This window comes from Corvus moneduloides, chromosome 6, assembly GCF_009650955.1.
Source record: "Corvus moneduloides isolate bCorMon1 chromosome 6, bCorMon1.pri, whole genome shotgun sequence".
NCBI classification, from domain to species: domain Eukaryota; kingdom Metazoa; phylum Chordata; class Aves; order Passeriformes; family Corvidae; genus Corvus; species Corvus moneduloides.
Genome location: NC_045481.1, coordinates 2612552 through 2628754, shown reverse-complemented (window position 1 = coordinate 2628754; position 16203 = coordinate 2612552). Strand labels below are relative to the sequence as shown.

Sequence of the window (16203 nt, the reverse complement as noted above, 5' to 3'; positions counted from 1 at the left end):
AGATTGACGAAAAATCCTTAGTCATGGAGCTTGTCAGTAGTAAGTGAGCGTTCCCAGGACCCCAGACATGGACTGGAGAGATGAATCAGTGCCTTCCATCTGTGTTTCATCCCTCCCCTTCCCCAGGGACCTGAAATAGGAAGGGATTTGATGCTTCCCAGCCCAGTTCCAGCAGAAGCTGGTGGCTGGCAGTGTCTGGGAGCTGTGCAGGGCCAGGCACAGCCCCACTGCTGCCATGTGGGAGCCTCGTGCTGCAACGGCCGGGAATTCATTTCCCAACAGCCCCAGAGCATTCCTTTATGGAGAGTCAGTTCAGAGCAGGAACAAACCCTCTACAACTGCAAAACCAGCACTGCCCCCCGCACCAGGCAGCTGGACACTGACACAATGCAGTTCTCCAGGAGATAAATCACCTCCTTTTTTCCAGCTGAAAAGTTCCTAACGAAAGCATCACACTAGTTATTGCAGATCTTTTTCCCCCTGAAGGAATTACACTGTTCCATCACTGTTGTAGGTGGCCGAGGCTATCAGCAGGAACAGGAACGTGCTGCTGAACCCTGGTTCAGCACTCCAAGGCCTTCACATTCCATGGGAGCAGAGGTTATGAGGCTGGAAAGCCCTGGAAAGCCTCACCCCCTCACCCTGTGTCCTGGCTCAACTACCAGCCTTGACTCCCTGAAGGAGGTTTCCTCCTCAGCTATCACCCCCCCCCATCTGTTCCAGAGCAGCTCTAACCCAGACATGGATTTCCAAACCAGGTTCTGACTCCCTGCACGGGCCCTGACAGAGGCCAAGAGCTCCACATGCTCCAGAGGGATCATCCCTCCGCAGACCTTCCCAGGAGATGCAAGGCCAGGCAAAAGAGATCCTCACTGAACAGCTGCCCTGTTCAGATGCCTGCCTTCAACTTCCCAGAGCTCTGCTCTCAGGGACCCCCCCAGCACAGGCTGTCCCTTCTGAGGGGACACAGGACAAGTGGCCATCCACACAAAGTGTATCCAAGTGCAGGGGGACAGCTGGATGCTCTGATCCCCAAATCCCGAGGCCATTTTTTCCCTGGTAAAACACAGTCTGGTTACCAAGCTCTGGATACCAAGCCCCAAATACACAAGTTTTTCTACCAGCTTTGCTCAGTGACCACAGTGCTCCCAAGGAGCCATCATTCCATTCCTGGCTTTTACACAACAAACATTGGGAAATAAAGCAGAGGCAGAACCAGGACTGTGCTTGCACAACCTCTGTGCTGCTGAGACAGGAGAGTTACAGCTGCACAAAGCACCCTGAGAATTCCCAGTCTGAAAACCTTAAAGCACCAAGAAGTGTTTCCTCAGCTGAGTCTCATGTTTTACAAGACCTGAGGTGAATCCTTTAAGTCTTGATCCCATTATGGACAGTGCTCTAGGCCTCAGTTTTCAAAGACAAATCCAACTTTTACCTCAAATGATGCAACTGCTGCCTTGCAACAGCAACTACTTGAAAACCAGTTTGAGGATGCACTGTTCTAGATTGTTCAACTTGAATTAACCTTTATGTTTATGTTTCTAAAGCACATTTCTGCCACAATATATACTGAGAACAAGGTGGATTTTAGCAAACTTTTTCTTTACTAAAGTCTCTTGTTATAAATTACACAAATAACTTTATAAACAAATCCCCCCCGCTTGCATTTTGTTTAAAGTAATAACTTTATATCATACAAATAAAGAAATTTCAAGTATGAAAAGTGCATTATTGCAATAATACCTCTTTGCAAGTCCAAAAATCTTGGTTTAGAATAAAACTGTAAAGTGTAAAAAAGGAGTAAAACAATCAGTGCCATCTATTCATTCAAGAAGTCCAACATCTTAAAAATGATGCTTAGTGTGTTGCAGAGGCAGATTTACACCTGAAAGCAACATGTAATTGAAAAGAAGCTATGTGTGTTCATTGTTTTGCATTAATTCTTGTTTTGTTTTCCCTAGTTTTCTTCACCTTTCTCAGCAGGAATTCTCACTACAACCAGTGCTTGTCCTCAGCCATCACCCATTCTGTGCTGCTGCCACCTGCATGGTGCCGAGGTCTTCATCCTCCTCGTGCATCCGCTTCAAACTTCCTGCAGGAGGCAAGAGGCAACTTCAGCCACAGGAAACCAGGACATTTAAGCACTCCACATTGAAGTTTAAACTCGGCTTGCACACCAAAAGCAATCCCCCTTCCCAAGAGTTTGGGATTCTGCTGCTAAAGGTTTACGTGGGGAGTGTAAAAATCACCTGGCACCCCCAGCAGGAGAAGCTTCTCACCTGTGCTGCCAGGTGGGACTGAGAGGGATCTCTCCAGCTGCAGAGGTGACATCATCTGGATGGTTAATTTTGCTAGATAGATGGCTTCATATTCCTGGAAAGGTCCAAAAATGTTTATTGCAATTACTTTGGCATAAAGCTTTGTGAGGATGAGCAGGACCAATTCAGAGAGCATCTCACAGTAAGGCACAGATTTGGGAGGAGGAGAATTCTTTGTTGCTTTGATGTGAATGACAAAAACCATCAGGAAAGTCAGAGGAAAAGAGAAGTTCAAGGATGACTAAAGAAACGGCTTTAAGGAACAACCAACATTCCCTTTGCAGCTCCCTCAGCACCAACCAAGACATTTCAGAGCCTCTGAATCACTGCACAAACCAGGATTTTTATTTCTCCTCCATTCCTGGATTTGCTTTGTCCAAAGCTTAGGTGTAAGGAAGTGAGTGAGGTGCCCACTCATCTTCCTCCCAAAGCTTCACTACAGCTCCTGACATTTCCTTGAAGGGTATTTGTGTAGTATATGTTCAGTCTAAGTAGAAATGTCTGTTTGGCAGGAAGATGAGTCATTAAATGGCTTTTCAGTTCTGATCAGGAATAAAAAAAGTCACCTGAAGTTGATGGACAAATCCAGCATTAGGATTAATACAGAATCTTCTTTCTTGGACATAAGTAAATGCATCCCTTAAAAAGAGAAGGAGAAAACACCTCAGTGAAAAATGGAGTTGTCCTTCAGATTATCAGTTTTTCAAAACTACAGAACCCCTAAGCTCTGACCAGAACTGGTCTGCACAACTGAAATTGCTTGCCCAAAGCAGGAAGAGGCAGCTGTACAATTCTGTTTGCCCACCCCAGCGCTCAGCTCACTTTCCAGTTCAACACAGGCTTGGAACAGCCTCTGGGGCCTCTCCCACGGTTTTATCCATGGATGGAGGCTGGTGCCTTGCTTCTCTCAGCAGCAGGTGCCTAATTCTTAAAAAAAAGATGTAAACACATCTGCAGTGAAGTGAAATGGAATAATCAGCCCCTGGTGAAGTCTTAGGTAAGGCAGTTGTTACCTGCTGAGACTGAGTGAAAACACAACTGTTTCTGTTCCCTCCAAAATCATTATTCACCTCACACCACCTCAATTAAAACCTGAATACCTCTTCTTACCTGTACTTCACCCCAAATGTTTCCATTATGTATGCAATAACTAAGGCAGCACTGGAAAAAAACCAAATAAAAATTAGTAAATTAGATTTCAATTGTTTAAAAATATTTATATCAGGATGGATTATTTCCTACCTTCTAGAAATCCCTGCGTTTCCATGGACAAGAACTTTTCCTGAGAAGGGAAAAAAAAAACCCAAATCAACCATATTTGTATAAATTGAATAAAATTCTCCATAACAAGGAAAAGCCACATTTCAAAGAACTGGGCAGCAGCAAGGCACATCCAAGAAAAACAGGTTTTGTCTTCCTTCAGCCTGAATTTCTAACTACACTCTGTCCACTGGGATACAGGAACTGGGATTCCTGCCCCAGGGAGGATTCTGAGTGCCAGAATGACCACAGTGCAGATTTCAGGTCCTACATTAGAGAGGGGACAAGGAAATTTCATGCACAGAACACAGCTGTGTTTCAAGTGAAAAAACCCCAAACCCCAGAGGTTCATTTTCCAGTTAGAGGCAAAAGGAAAGAACACTTTGCTCTGAATTTGTCTAATATAGTTCAAATCAAGCATAAGAAACCCCCCAATTTAAGAAAAGCTCATATTTACATACCCCTAAGTTAGTTTTAAAGCTTTAACAACACTTTAATAAATGAAGGAAAAGTTAATAGAGTTTTACCTCCACTTTGTAAACTTCCATCAATAAATTCTTTAGTCTGAAAAGAAAAAAAAATTTTAAGTCTCAAACTTTCGGATTATTTTAAATGCATGTGGCAGTACCACCTAAATTCAGTATAATTTTTATATCAGTCTTTATTTACAGTGACAATAAAGCACCTTTACGCAGACTTAAACCTCACTCCAACTGGACATTTGTATTTCTTGTGTACTTTAAACTATTCCTAAAACTGTCAGTGCAAATACAGTGTGAAGGCACTGCTGGGTTTTTTGGTGGAAGAAGGAACAAAATGCTTTTGCTCAGCTGCAAACTAAACTAAACTAAAGATACAAACCCACAGCTCAAACCAAGGGTTTGTTCTATAATGGGCACTGTTTAATTTACAAGTTACTTTTTAATTCCTCTGCTGTAAACATGTTTTAAGACACTGTAAAACTTACTTACTACTTTGAATTTGGTTTAGAATTTGATACAAGAAACATAAATACTCTTGGGCTCAAGTAGAAATTTCCCCCAGGTCAAGGTCCCCAAAATTCCCCCATGACCAAATCTCTCTGTTTTGTGCCAGTCTTTTTAAATTTTATTTCTTTTTTTTTTTTTTTGATACCATAACAAGAAGCAGCTCTTACAACTCCACCTGTTTCCATACTTATAAAAAGGAGTTAATTACACTTATTAAAGTATCAATAATAAGGTCAAGAGCTGGTAGCACTTCCAGGTGCCTCAGGCTGAGTATCCCAAATGTGAAACTGGTATCTGTTAGTTCAGAAAACTCCTGGGCAACTCCATTCCCAATCCACACACTCACCATAGGGAAAAATCGGATTATATTCTCCACTGGATTATCTGCAATATCCAAGACTAAATACCTGCAACGAAAACAGTTCCTGTGAGAACACAACACCACTGAGTTGCTACTACTGGGACACACAGAGCTGCTACAACCCCTCCCCTGCACTCACACCTGCAGGAGGAACCCAGCACAACCCCCTGGCTTTAATTCCTGCTCTAAACTCCAGAACTTCAATCTGTGAGGAAGGGAGTGAGGAATCTCCTCCAACATCTCCTGACAGATTTCCCCTCTCAGAAATCACCCAACACTGAAGACAGTTACTGCAAACTATGGATAATTCTAATCTGCAGACTCGGCCAGAGTTCAGGATGAATAAAATTCATGGTTTGGATTTAAAGTCTTTCTGCACCTCAGCACATTTTTCAAACAGTTCTGACAACGTGAAAATACTCGGGAAGAACACAGACACAAAAGAATCTTGATCATTTCTCACCTAAATAACTGTTGGAAGTTTGGTTTAATAAAATTTGCTTCAATGTTTTGCCGTATGCATATTACATGGGTTATTCCATGTTTCTGGAGTATAGGTAGCTGTGGAGAAAGAGAAAAAATACCTTTTTTAAATTGCAGATTCGTCTATTACACAGTAATAAAAAGAAAAGCTATACTTAGATACAAACTAGGGCTATATCAAGGAAAATCTGAGCTGGTTTTCTAGAATTCAGAGTGTGAAAATGCCATATTTCAAAAAGAAAAAATTCCTAACAATGACAAAAAAGGAAGACATTCAATGAATTTGTTTGTCTCTGCCCACCTTTCACTTCGCCTGAAATTGCAAGTCCCTCCATGAGGGAGGAATTTGCAGCCAGCATTGGATTCTTGCTAGAATCAGACCATGAAAAGAAGATCCTTTAAACCACGAGGCAAATTTGCAGAGCCAAGCTGTGCCTTAGCAGTGTTTGACTTTATTGTAGATTTAATTTTCCTTGTTTTAACGTCTATGTGTGAGTTGCCAGCTCTTTTTGTATTGCAACCCTTCAGCAAAGGAAATAGGAATTCCTAAAGTGTCTCAAATGGTTTAAATTTTCTAAGAAAAATTATATTTAAGACTCAATTTTAATACAAATAGCTCAGACCATCCCACAAATGCACCACATATTCCTTCCACTCTGGCATTTTTCACGTTCCAGTTCAGAACGGCAACCAAATTTACACCTCCATAGATACACTCGAGCAGATCTCCACAGTAACAAATCAAATCACCACAGCAAAGCTTCCCTGTGAGAGAATATTCTGAAAATCATACCTTGCTTTTCATAGCTGAAGAATATGGGCCTAAAAATAACCCAGGTAAGATTTCCTAGGAGGCAGAAGAAAAACAAACATTTAATACCAACTCAAAATGATTTGAAATACCACATTTCACTCACCTCAGACCACAGCCATGGACACAAATAATTTACACATGACTGAGATGTGTAATCAATGTCATTTATAGCAGGACAAGGGAAAAAAAATGGTTTGGCAGGATAAAAGAAACATGATCTTGGTGCAGGAGATCTTGTTTTGGACCAGGAACAAAGTGCTTGATTTGGACTGAGTTCCAGGTTGATTCCTGCATCTCACCCAGCCCCAGATCAAGTGAAGGGAACTCTTAACTTGCTTTATAACCCTGTCTTGTAATTAACTCCAAATTGCTCTCATGGAAAGAGATGCACACAGGGAAATTCTCTAGCTTTGGCCTAGCAGTGGGAAAATATCAGTTTTTAACCATTCATCTCCCCACAATAAAGATATGCAGGTGTGTAGATCTTATCTTGAGCAAAGATTTGACTGACACCATGGTAGGAAAATTTTAATTGTCCATCCTACTGGAAAACACTCCCAAGTTTAAGGCAGAAGGCAAAGCTCTGATACATTTTTAGTAATCATCTAAAAACATTCAGAAAGACAAAAATGTAATATTTGGGAGATTGCTGTTTTAGCACAGCAGAGATGCAAACGCACCTGTATTCCAAGCTGGCAAATCCTCACCTTAATTAACTAATTAATTCTGTCAGCCATGGTGCTGCCTGACACTTTACAGGTAAAGACTGATTTTGATACCTGCTCTTTTTTCTCCTCATTAAATGCTCCATGGGTTTTGCCTCAAACAGTAAATAAAAGTGTCCTACCTGCATCTCTCTCCTCATGGGATAGGTCCAATCCTTAAAAAAACCATAAGAATTAAAAATAATTATATATACAACAGAGAAAAACATTCAGGCAGAGATCTGTACGTGCATTTTATAGAGAACAACCACCCTCTATGTTCTGTACAAGCTCCCTGCTGCACACCAGGCACGTCCCTGCTACCTTTCCACACGGATGCCAGCACCACCCAAGTGCAAGGAACACTATTTGGAAAGTTAATGTGAAGAAACCTCAGATATTCTACAAAGAATCCTTAAGGCTGGAAAAGATCCTTATCAGCTGTACATCCACACCTCAGCTTTCTGCTTAGAAACTTCCCTCTGAAGTGAGGAGGGGGGAAAAAGAGAAAGGGAAACAGCTTTAGAACATCCTGTACTAGTCAGAGAAGGAAAAGAATTCTTTTGGCTGGTGCATTCCCGCAGCCACTGAAAAAACAGAAGATAACAAGTGGAGCAGGTAACTCCCTTAAAATCCACACTGCCTCACCTAATGCACTTTGACTGGGAATATTCCGGATTCAGCTTGAACAGTTCCAGGAATCTGTGCTCTCCACGACCACAGCAAGCCATTACAGCGAGTCTCCACTATTCCCCACCCTACAGTAAACTGGGAAAGCTCCTCACACTGTAAATAAACACCTGTGTCCATGATCCTGCTGGTCATTTACAGCCCAACACCCCCTTCCACAGAATCCCAGACCGTCAGGACTGGGAAGGTTCACCTCCCATTCCCAGCTGTCCATTTACCACCAGAACTGCCCAGAGCAAATGCCAGGATCAACATTTCCATCCTTTGCTCCATTCTGCAGCTCTGCCAAAGCTGAACAGAAAACTGCTCAGGCAGAGACTATTCCTGTCTTTCCTTCCCTACAACTCCCACTGGCCTCTATTAACAGGCTCTTACTCATTCCTTGACCCTCACACATGAAGGAATTGGAGCTGAGATCCCAGTTACCATCTGGAGGTAAAAAAAATTAACAAAAAGGGACTAGTCAAATATATCCAATAGACTGCATCCATTTATTTACATAACTCTGTTGTTTGATTCACACACACACCAGCAGCTAAGGAAAAACTTCCCCTGTGTTCTGATGTCCTCAGAAGTATGGGGAAGTTAAACTTTAAATATTCCAGCTGGGAGGAGAGGTCTGGAGTACAGCAGGAAATTGCAGCACTGTCCACCTGAGCACCTACACTTGTCCCAGTAGCACTAATTTCACATTAAACCTCTTTTTACTGACACAATAAAAATCCTGTGCTTCCCTCAGACACCCTCACAGTGCACAGGGAGGATTTTCCAGCTCTTGGTAGGGGGATTAGGAAGGATTTTAGTATCAGGAAAGCTATTCCGGAAAAGAAAGCAAACAAACATTAAGCCACTCCAGACAACCCTTTGGATACCACCTAAAGTGGCAGCACAAACAGGGAAATAAAATGCACTGAAATGGGCTTTGCAGAAGACACACAAGTAGCTGAATTACTTCTGCATGTTCCAGCTGGAATAATAAACTCCTGAAGCTGAAAGGAGAAATGCTGTGACAAAAAGACGGTATTTACAGAACTGTATCCTTTGAAGGCTGACCTGAGAGGGTTCAGCACAACCCTGCTGGCTTGCTCTGTACACAAAAGCATCATTCACTCCTCCAAAGGCCAGAAACCCCCAGGTTTGTCCAAGTTTAAAACCAACCCTAAGAGCAATAAACTCTGAAAAGCTTAAGCTGCACTCCAGGAATATACAAGCACTTCAGTGGGTTTATTACTCTGTTTGTAGAATTTAAAAGTCTTAATTTGGAGCACAATGAAAACACAAATTCATCACTATTTTGGCTTAACACCACATCGCAAATATTCCTTTCCAATGTATCAGAGGCAGGAATTTTTTAGTCCCAACAGCTGTAAACTGGGTAAGAATTGAGCAATGCAAGTCCAAAGGGAATCAAATCCCAAAAGACAGCACAGATGTTCTGAACAAGAAACAAAATGTCACCACAGGCCCCAGACATTGGTCTTCAGTGCCCTTCAGGAAGCAAAAAAGATACAGTTTCCAATGGGATTTAGTCTGCAAAATAACTCTCTGAAAGACAGTGTTTAAGGAAAACATTTAATCTGAGATGAGTACACAAACTACTGAAAGAGTGATTTTGGTGATTGCTGACAGCCCTTCAAGGCTTTTCAAACCAACAATGCCAGATTATTCAAATGTTATGCAAAGTTATGTAAAAAACCCAATCTATTAATGGAGACTGAACTCAAGCACAGGTTCCATTTAAGGAATTCATTCATCAGCCAGGTTTTCCACACTGTCTGGAGCACCCAGCAGACAAATAACAACGGAAAGCTTCTCTTTTGATCAGACCAAATGCAAGAATTTTGCTAAGAAAACAAAGGGTGATGCCAGAGGTGGAGGGAAGAACAGCATTCCTTGCTGCCAAGGATTTGGGAGCTTCTCCAGAACAAGCGACAACTCACTGGAAGTCTCACACATCAGTATTTGCAAGACACTAAAGAGATGGAAGTGCAAAAAATAACCTCCAAACCACCAAAGTTTTAAAGATGAGCCACTCCCCTCTGACACATCTCCCTAAACAAGCAGAAGGGGGAATAAAGCACATTCCAAATCCCTCCCTTCCCCATCCCATCTCCAGCTGAAATAGATGAAAGCTATGAATTAACAGGTAAGGCTTGTCCACACTACAAAGAGCTTCTTGGTATCCAATATCCAAACGACACCAAGAGCAGCTCTGCCAACAGTTTGGGTAATTTTGTCCGTATTTTGCCAGGGATACACCTGTTCTTCCTTAGAACAGTTTAATGGCAAAAAGTGACGTGGGCTTTTTTCTGTAAGAGTGACCTTGGCTAGGACTTAATCTAAAAAAAATCATATTATGATTTTTTTTTTAATTAGTTTAGCAGCCCTGACATTGAGCCTCTGTACCAAAGCAGAGAGTGTGGTTTTTAAACACAGCACCCAACCTGCATATGCCTCTCCAGAAGGAATGCACTGAAATGGATCCACGTGACATGGCTTAACTGGTCCCTCACTGAGAGCTGAAGCCTGCAGACCCATCTGATTTTCACACATAAAAAGGGACATCCCCAGTCTTTGTCAAAGCTCAGCTCTGGCTGAAAGGCAGTCCCAGTTATCATGGTTAAACTCCTGCTGCCTTATAATTAGTAAAGCCTGTAAACCACAGGCTGGCCCAGGTGAAGGGAGAAGCTCTCTCAGAGGTGCTGAAAAAACCACCAGGAAAAGAAATCGAATCAGTAGTTCAGGAATCAGACATCAGGAAGTCTTTTCTAGATTTCACTGCTGCCTCTCACCTGCCCAGCATCACCCACCCCTGCAATGACTCCTCCTATTTCCCAGACCATCACTCAAATCCTTTGGAAAAGCTGCCCACAGCTCCCAGTAAAACCTCCCTGACCACTCCAGGTGTCCAACCCTTTCCCAACTCCCAGACAGCTCCTTCGCTGTTGATTTATAGCATCGCTTTCCTCTCCACACAGATTTCTCTTCCCATCACAATTCATCACAGCAGGACTCCCACATGATGGATTGTGCACCTCAAAAACCCAGGGCTGTCAGAACCCGCTTGCCTGAAGCTGTTTCCCTGTCTAGTGAGGCTGTAACACTCCAAGTCTCTCCTCCAAACCTGCTACAAGGTTCTCCCACAAGTTGTGAAGCTGGAGCAACAGAAACTGTTACGGCAGCGCCAGCCACGGGCTCTGACCTGCTCCAGTTCCTGCACCTGCTCTGGCCAAGCGATCTCCTGGCTCTTGCCTTTAACCCCTGCACAGGAAATTAAAATTACAGCCTGACAGTGTTGTATGAGAGCACTCAGAGGGCAGGATTACATCAGCTGCCAGCAGCACTGTCATCCCCCTGCCCAGGCTGCAGCTTGGACTGGGGCTGCGTCCTGATCCCACAACAATGACCTCGACACAAAGGCTTTATGCTTAATTCCCAGGCAGCCCTAAGTGTCATTTACACCATGAAATGAGATCACACCTTGGGTTTGAAAGCATTTTACATATTTTATACAGCCCAACCAAGTGGAGGAGAGGGATGTTATCATTAAAGACCCCCACAAAAATCGAAATCAATTTGTAAAATGGAACAACTGCAGAAGAAAACTTGAAATAGTAAAGCAGTAGCAGAGCACGCTCAGTTGCCATCTTTTAATAAGAAAGCAGACAAACTAAACGAGGTACTGAAAGAATATTCAAGGAAAATATTTGAGCATCACTGAAACCTGCCACATCTATCACCGTGAAACGTGGTACTTAAGAGCCTCAAAATTAGCTACAAACAGGAATGAAGTGAAAGGTTGTGTCTTCAGTTTCAGTCATGCTTTGTGCTCTTGGACAGTTACATTAAAAATACGGGAGTTTTTATACAAATAGTATTATTTCAGCTGGAAGGGACCTATAGCTATCATTTAGTGCAACTGCCTGACCAGTGTGGCTTAAATATATTTTTCCCCACACAGAAATCCTGGTGCAAGTCTATTAAATTTACTAAATTAGACCAAATCCTTTCGTCCCCTCAAGGCATGGGCATGGCACTAACAAGCTTAGGGAAGGTTTGGACAGTGCTGCTACCCCAAAAGTGGCTGAGGGCTGCTGAAAGAGGCTGGAGAAAGGGTGAGGTGACATTCCCACCCCTGCACAGCTGTTTCATCCCATGGCCACCACACTCAGGAAACGATACAGGGATGGAACCAGTTTTACAGGGAATTCTGTGTATTTGTCAAGAGCACTGAGACAATGGGAAGGCCTCACCAGAGACATTTTTGCTATTGAAAAGACAAAGGAATACAAAAGCAGGAAGGTGGAGAAGAGCAGTAACAGCAGGTGGGAACGACAGAGCACACGGAGGAAGGAAGAAGTGGACAACAGGGAAAGAAAGGTTATTTTAGCAGAGAGAAACACAAGCCACAGAAAAGGATAAAAGGTAAAACTAAAGGAAAAGTAGAAATGGAAAGTAGAAACAGAACAATTCTTATTTGCCCCACTCTCTAACACTGGTCCTGAAGACACCTGGTTAAACACCATCAGCACACAGGATCAGGAGCACTGATAAAAACTCTTCTCATATAATTTTATTCCAATAAAATTGGAAATAAAGCAGGGGAGGCAGAATCCTTCAGCTTACAGGAAGCACAGAGCCAAGTGCCAGGAGTGCCACACTCACATGGATTATCAGAACTGGTTATGACAGTACAAGAATGGACTTTTTCACAGCCCTCCTTTTGTCAGTTCATGAGTTGGGCTATACTGAGACAATCCTCATTTAGATAAAAATCCCCAAACACACCTTAATTCCCAAATTCTACAAACTGCTCTGCTGTGCCTGTGTGGATCCCACCGGGCTTTCCCTGGATGGGAGGCACAAGTTAATCAGGGCTGACAGACTGCTCAACTTCAGCTGCCACAGAGCACTTTTCTGATTTATGCAAAGCAGTCTGATAGTATCCCACAGAGTTGTGATCAAAATCTGTCACCTGATTTACATTTCCCAGCACAACACAGCGTTTGTTCTCCATTTTTTGGGCTCTATTACGTGGGCAGGTAAAAGAATTCTAATGATACAGGCTTCCTACTTATTTTAAAGAGTCTGCAGAGGAAGGGAAAAGCTGTGTTTTAAGGGGGTTATTTGTGTTTCCTATCAAAAGTGAGAGTAAAAAAAGTTTGATAGATTTGTTCCACCTTTAGACAGACTGCATCACTTCATAGTTAAAAAAAGCAGTCAGAAATACATTAGCATTTCAGACTAAATATAGCTGTCAAAAATGTAAATTTTTTTTCTTAAAAAAAATCCCCATGTGCTAAAAAGAACTCAGCTTTTATGCATAATAAAAAGGCAAATATGTCTGCTTAGTCAATACGCTGCTAATTTAATTACAAAACCCATGGAGAGTCCTAAAAAAATTCTAAATACATCACGAACACTTGGCTTGCTCAGCCTGATTGCAAGCAAATATGCTTTAACAAAGAAATAAACTGGTAATTATTGTTGCGTTCTCATTATATATATATCCTAGTTCTTTTTTTGTTTAAAATTTAATGGGAAAATAATTTCTATTAAATTCCTTCAATTATTCCAGTCCTTACTGACCTTCTTTCCAGAAGTACTAAGACGTCTCAGTACTAATAAGCCAACATGTACTAATTGTTATTAACCTGACCCTTTTTACTGGGTTTTTAGCCATATTTTTCCCCCCAGTAACACAGAACTTCTCAAATTTAAGAAAGTTTGAGGCCTGACCTCGGAAAATGCGCTGATTTTAGGAAAAAACCCATAAATATCTAAGCTTAGAAATGGTTCCACATCACATATAATCACTATTACTCATAAACCAGAGATATTCACTATCACCAGCCTATAAAAGAACACACGGTTCACAGACATTCCCAGTATAAACCAGCAAAGCTTTGCCAGAATGATGAGTTCCAGGTTTTCCAGCATTTCCCAAGCTCCCAAAAGTACCACCAGCCAAGAGGTTTAAAAATCCAGCAATCCCTAACACCACTATATGGATTAGGGACAGGGCAAACAACATCCAGGCTGGAAAAGTGACCTATTTATCCAGAGCACATCCCTGCAGCCTGCCCCAGTCAATCCAGGCTGCTCTCTCCCCTCAACACTTTTGCATGTGCCAGGAAGGAATGTGATGCTGTACAGCCAACCAGTGATGTGGCTTTATTTTTAACTATTATTATTATTAATAAAGCTGTCACTTGGCTACGAGTGTCAGCTGGGAGAAGGGAGCTGGGGGTGGCAGCTGGATTGAGTTAAAGAAGAGGCAAAGCTGCACTTTTGAGCAGCAGGAAGTCAGCCAGGGATTCCCCAAGTTCTCCCTCCTCCCATTCCCAGTATTTTGAAAAAAATCTGCCAAGCCAGCATTAAACCACCCATCATCAGCTTCCTGAAATATTAGGGATCATTCCTCATTAAAGAGCCTCCTTGCTGCAATGGATAAGAGATGATCTTCTGCTTTCCAGGAAAATCTGCATTTTGTGGGCAGAATGACTTTAGTTTCCTCAGTTTGCTTCTCCAAAGCACTGTCTTAAGGACTGGGCTTAAGTCTCTCACACTTTGCTTTTAACAATTTACCTCCACAAGAACTTTAACATTCACCACTGGCTTTTGCTTTTCTGTTTCCTCCACTTCAACTATTTATTACCTTGTATTCAGAGCTTGGAATTTATTTACATGATCTTGTATTTAGATCAAGTCAAACACAAAAGTAGTATGCTGAAAGGAATTCTTAGTTTTTAGAATCAGTTCTTGAAAATCCCCACTATGTGAAGTTCTAACACACTACACATCACATTATGTAGACAGATCACAAAAAAAGCCAAAAATAAAAGCTACTCTGAAAGACACTGTATTATAATCTCAGTTTTCATCAGTTAAGAGTTGTTAGACTGGCAGCGAGCTCTGCTTTTATTTTTACTTTAACCCCACATTCCTCCTTACCCATTTTAGATGAAAAGCCACCCAGGCTAATTTAGTTAACCATTCTCAGACAGAACTGTGGATAACACAATTGGTTTCTCCAGAAAGAAAAGATATTTTAAAACAAACAAATTATAAGCCTCACAGGGTGGTAGATGATTTGTGTTGAGATACAAAGTGATTATAACTTTGTGAGAACAACTAAATGACTTCTAACACCTCCAGAGCTCTGAAATGACGGGGGTATTAAATCCTGACAACAAAAACAACAAAAAGAGTCACTCCCATTTTTCGGGTAATTTACCACCATAACAGCACTGAGCAATGCTGTTCAAACAGAAATAAATGCTGATGTTTAGAAATGCATGACAATCTATAGACGCCTGAAGAGCTCAGACACTCTCAGCTTCCCTCACGCAGGCTGTGACATTTCGCATTAAATATTTGAGGCCACCAAAGGGGGGGACACTCGCGGCTGTTTGTGACACACAAAAACGAATCAGCAGCGTCCAGGGTCAGCGCCGGGGAGTTCAGCCAAGTTCAGAAATCAGACACCGCGCTGACCCGGCTCCTGTGACACCGCACGGCTCAGTCTGAGCACACATTGCCACCTGTCCTCGTCCGCAGGGAAGTCCTGGCTCTGGAACACCGTGAAAATATCTCCCCGATGGACTCACCCGAGCGCAGGATTGTTTGTGGAGGAGCGGAGAGGTGGAAGGCACCGAGTGCTCGGAAGGCACACGAAGGTACTCCCTGCTGGGGCTGCTCACACAGGGGCAGCCAGCGGCACAGGGACACGGCCGGGGGCCTTACAAAGGCAGAGGGACACGCAGGGGGAGCGAAAGGGCGGATAACGCAGCCTGTGACACACTGAACGCAGAAAAGGGGATACAAAAAAGAGTGGGGGCTGCTACGGGTGGGCAAAAGCCAAAGGAGATGAAGCGGGAGGTGCTCCGTTCCCTAAATAAGAGGGCGGCAAGACCGCCCAGAGAAGCTGTGGCTGCCCCAACCCTCGAAGTGCTCAAGGCCATGTTGGACAGGGCTTGGAGCAAGCTGGGATAGTGGGAGGCTTCCAGGCCGGAGGCACCAGAGACGGGAGATACCGGAGGGCCGGGGGTCTGCGAGGGCGATGGAGGGAGCAGAGCCCAGCAGCGACCGGGGAGGGAGGATGCGGTCCGTGGTCGCAGGGGGTGTCACCAGCACAGGGCGGGACACGGACCCGCGGCCTGCGATGGATCCCAGCGGGAGCCCCGCGGGAAGGGGCGCGGGAGGCACCGCAGGGCTGTGAGGGGAAGCCCCGGCGGGGCCGCGGGCCGGGCGTGTGCGGGGGGCCGGGACCGGAGCTCCCGCTCACCTCAGAGTCCTCTTTGGCCTGCGGCAGCGCGGGGAAGGCCGGCTTGGCGAGCTCCATGGCCGGGCGCTGTCCGGGCGGGGCAGGACCCGGGGCAGGGCGGCTATTTGGGCAGCGGGGCCGCGGGCTCCGGCTCGGGAGCGGCAGGAGATGGAGGCGGCGAAGGAGGAGGCGGCGGCGGCGCGCTCAGCCGCTCGCGCCCGGCCGCCATGCTGCTGCTGCTGCTGCTGCCGCCTCTTCTTCCCTCCTCCTCCTCCTCCCTCCTCTTTCTCCTCCTCCTCCTCCTCCTCCTCCTCCCAG

At 43.9% G+C, this 16203-nt stretch overlaps 1 protein-coding gene across 1 annotated transcript; it reads right to left on the bottom strand.

The window, feature by feature from the left end:
- Positions 1-1584: 1584 nt before the first annotated feature.
- Positions 1585-16159, bottom strand: STYX (serine/threonine/tyrosine interacting protein). Its single transcript, XM_032113616.1, has 11 exons — positions 15907-16159; positions 7073-7105; positions 6205-6258; positions 5392-5489; positions 4914-4974; positions 4106-4142; positions 3561-3600; positions 3429-3479; positions 2885-2957; positions 2280-2373; positions 1585-2092 (listed from the first exon to the last, which is right to left on the bottom strand). The coding sequence occupies exons 1-11, from the start codon at positions 15961-15963 to the stop codon at positions 2019-2021; spliced, it is 672 nt and encodes a 223-aa protein (XP_031969507.1). The 5' UTR covers positions 15964-16159; the 3' UTR covers positions 1585-2018.
- Positions 16160-16203: the final 44 nt, after the last annotated feature.

What these genes read in the sequence shown, in the direction of transcription:
- STYX (XM_032113616.1), bottom strand. Translation starts at nt 15,963, where the DNA reads ATGGAGCTCGCCAAGCCGGCCTTCCCCGCGCTGCCGCAGGCCAAAGAG. An exon ending in AACGCAGGGATTTCTAGAAG is followed by an intron (nt 3,480 to 3,560) that starts GTAGGAAATAAT and finishes GTTTTTTTCCAG; the next exon opens with TGCTGCCTTAGTTATTGCAT. An exon ending in ACATTTGGGGTGAAGTACAG is followed by an intron (nt 2,958 to 3,428) that starts GTAAGAAGAGGT and finishes TCTCTTTTTAAG; the next exon opens with GGATGCATTTACTTATGTCC.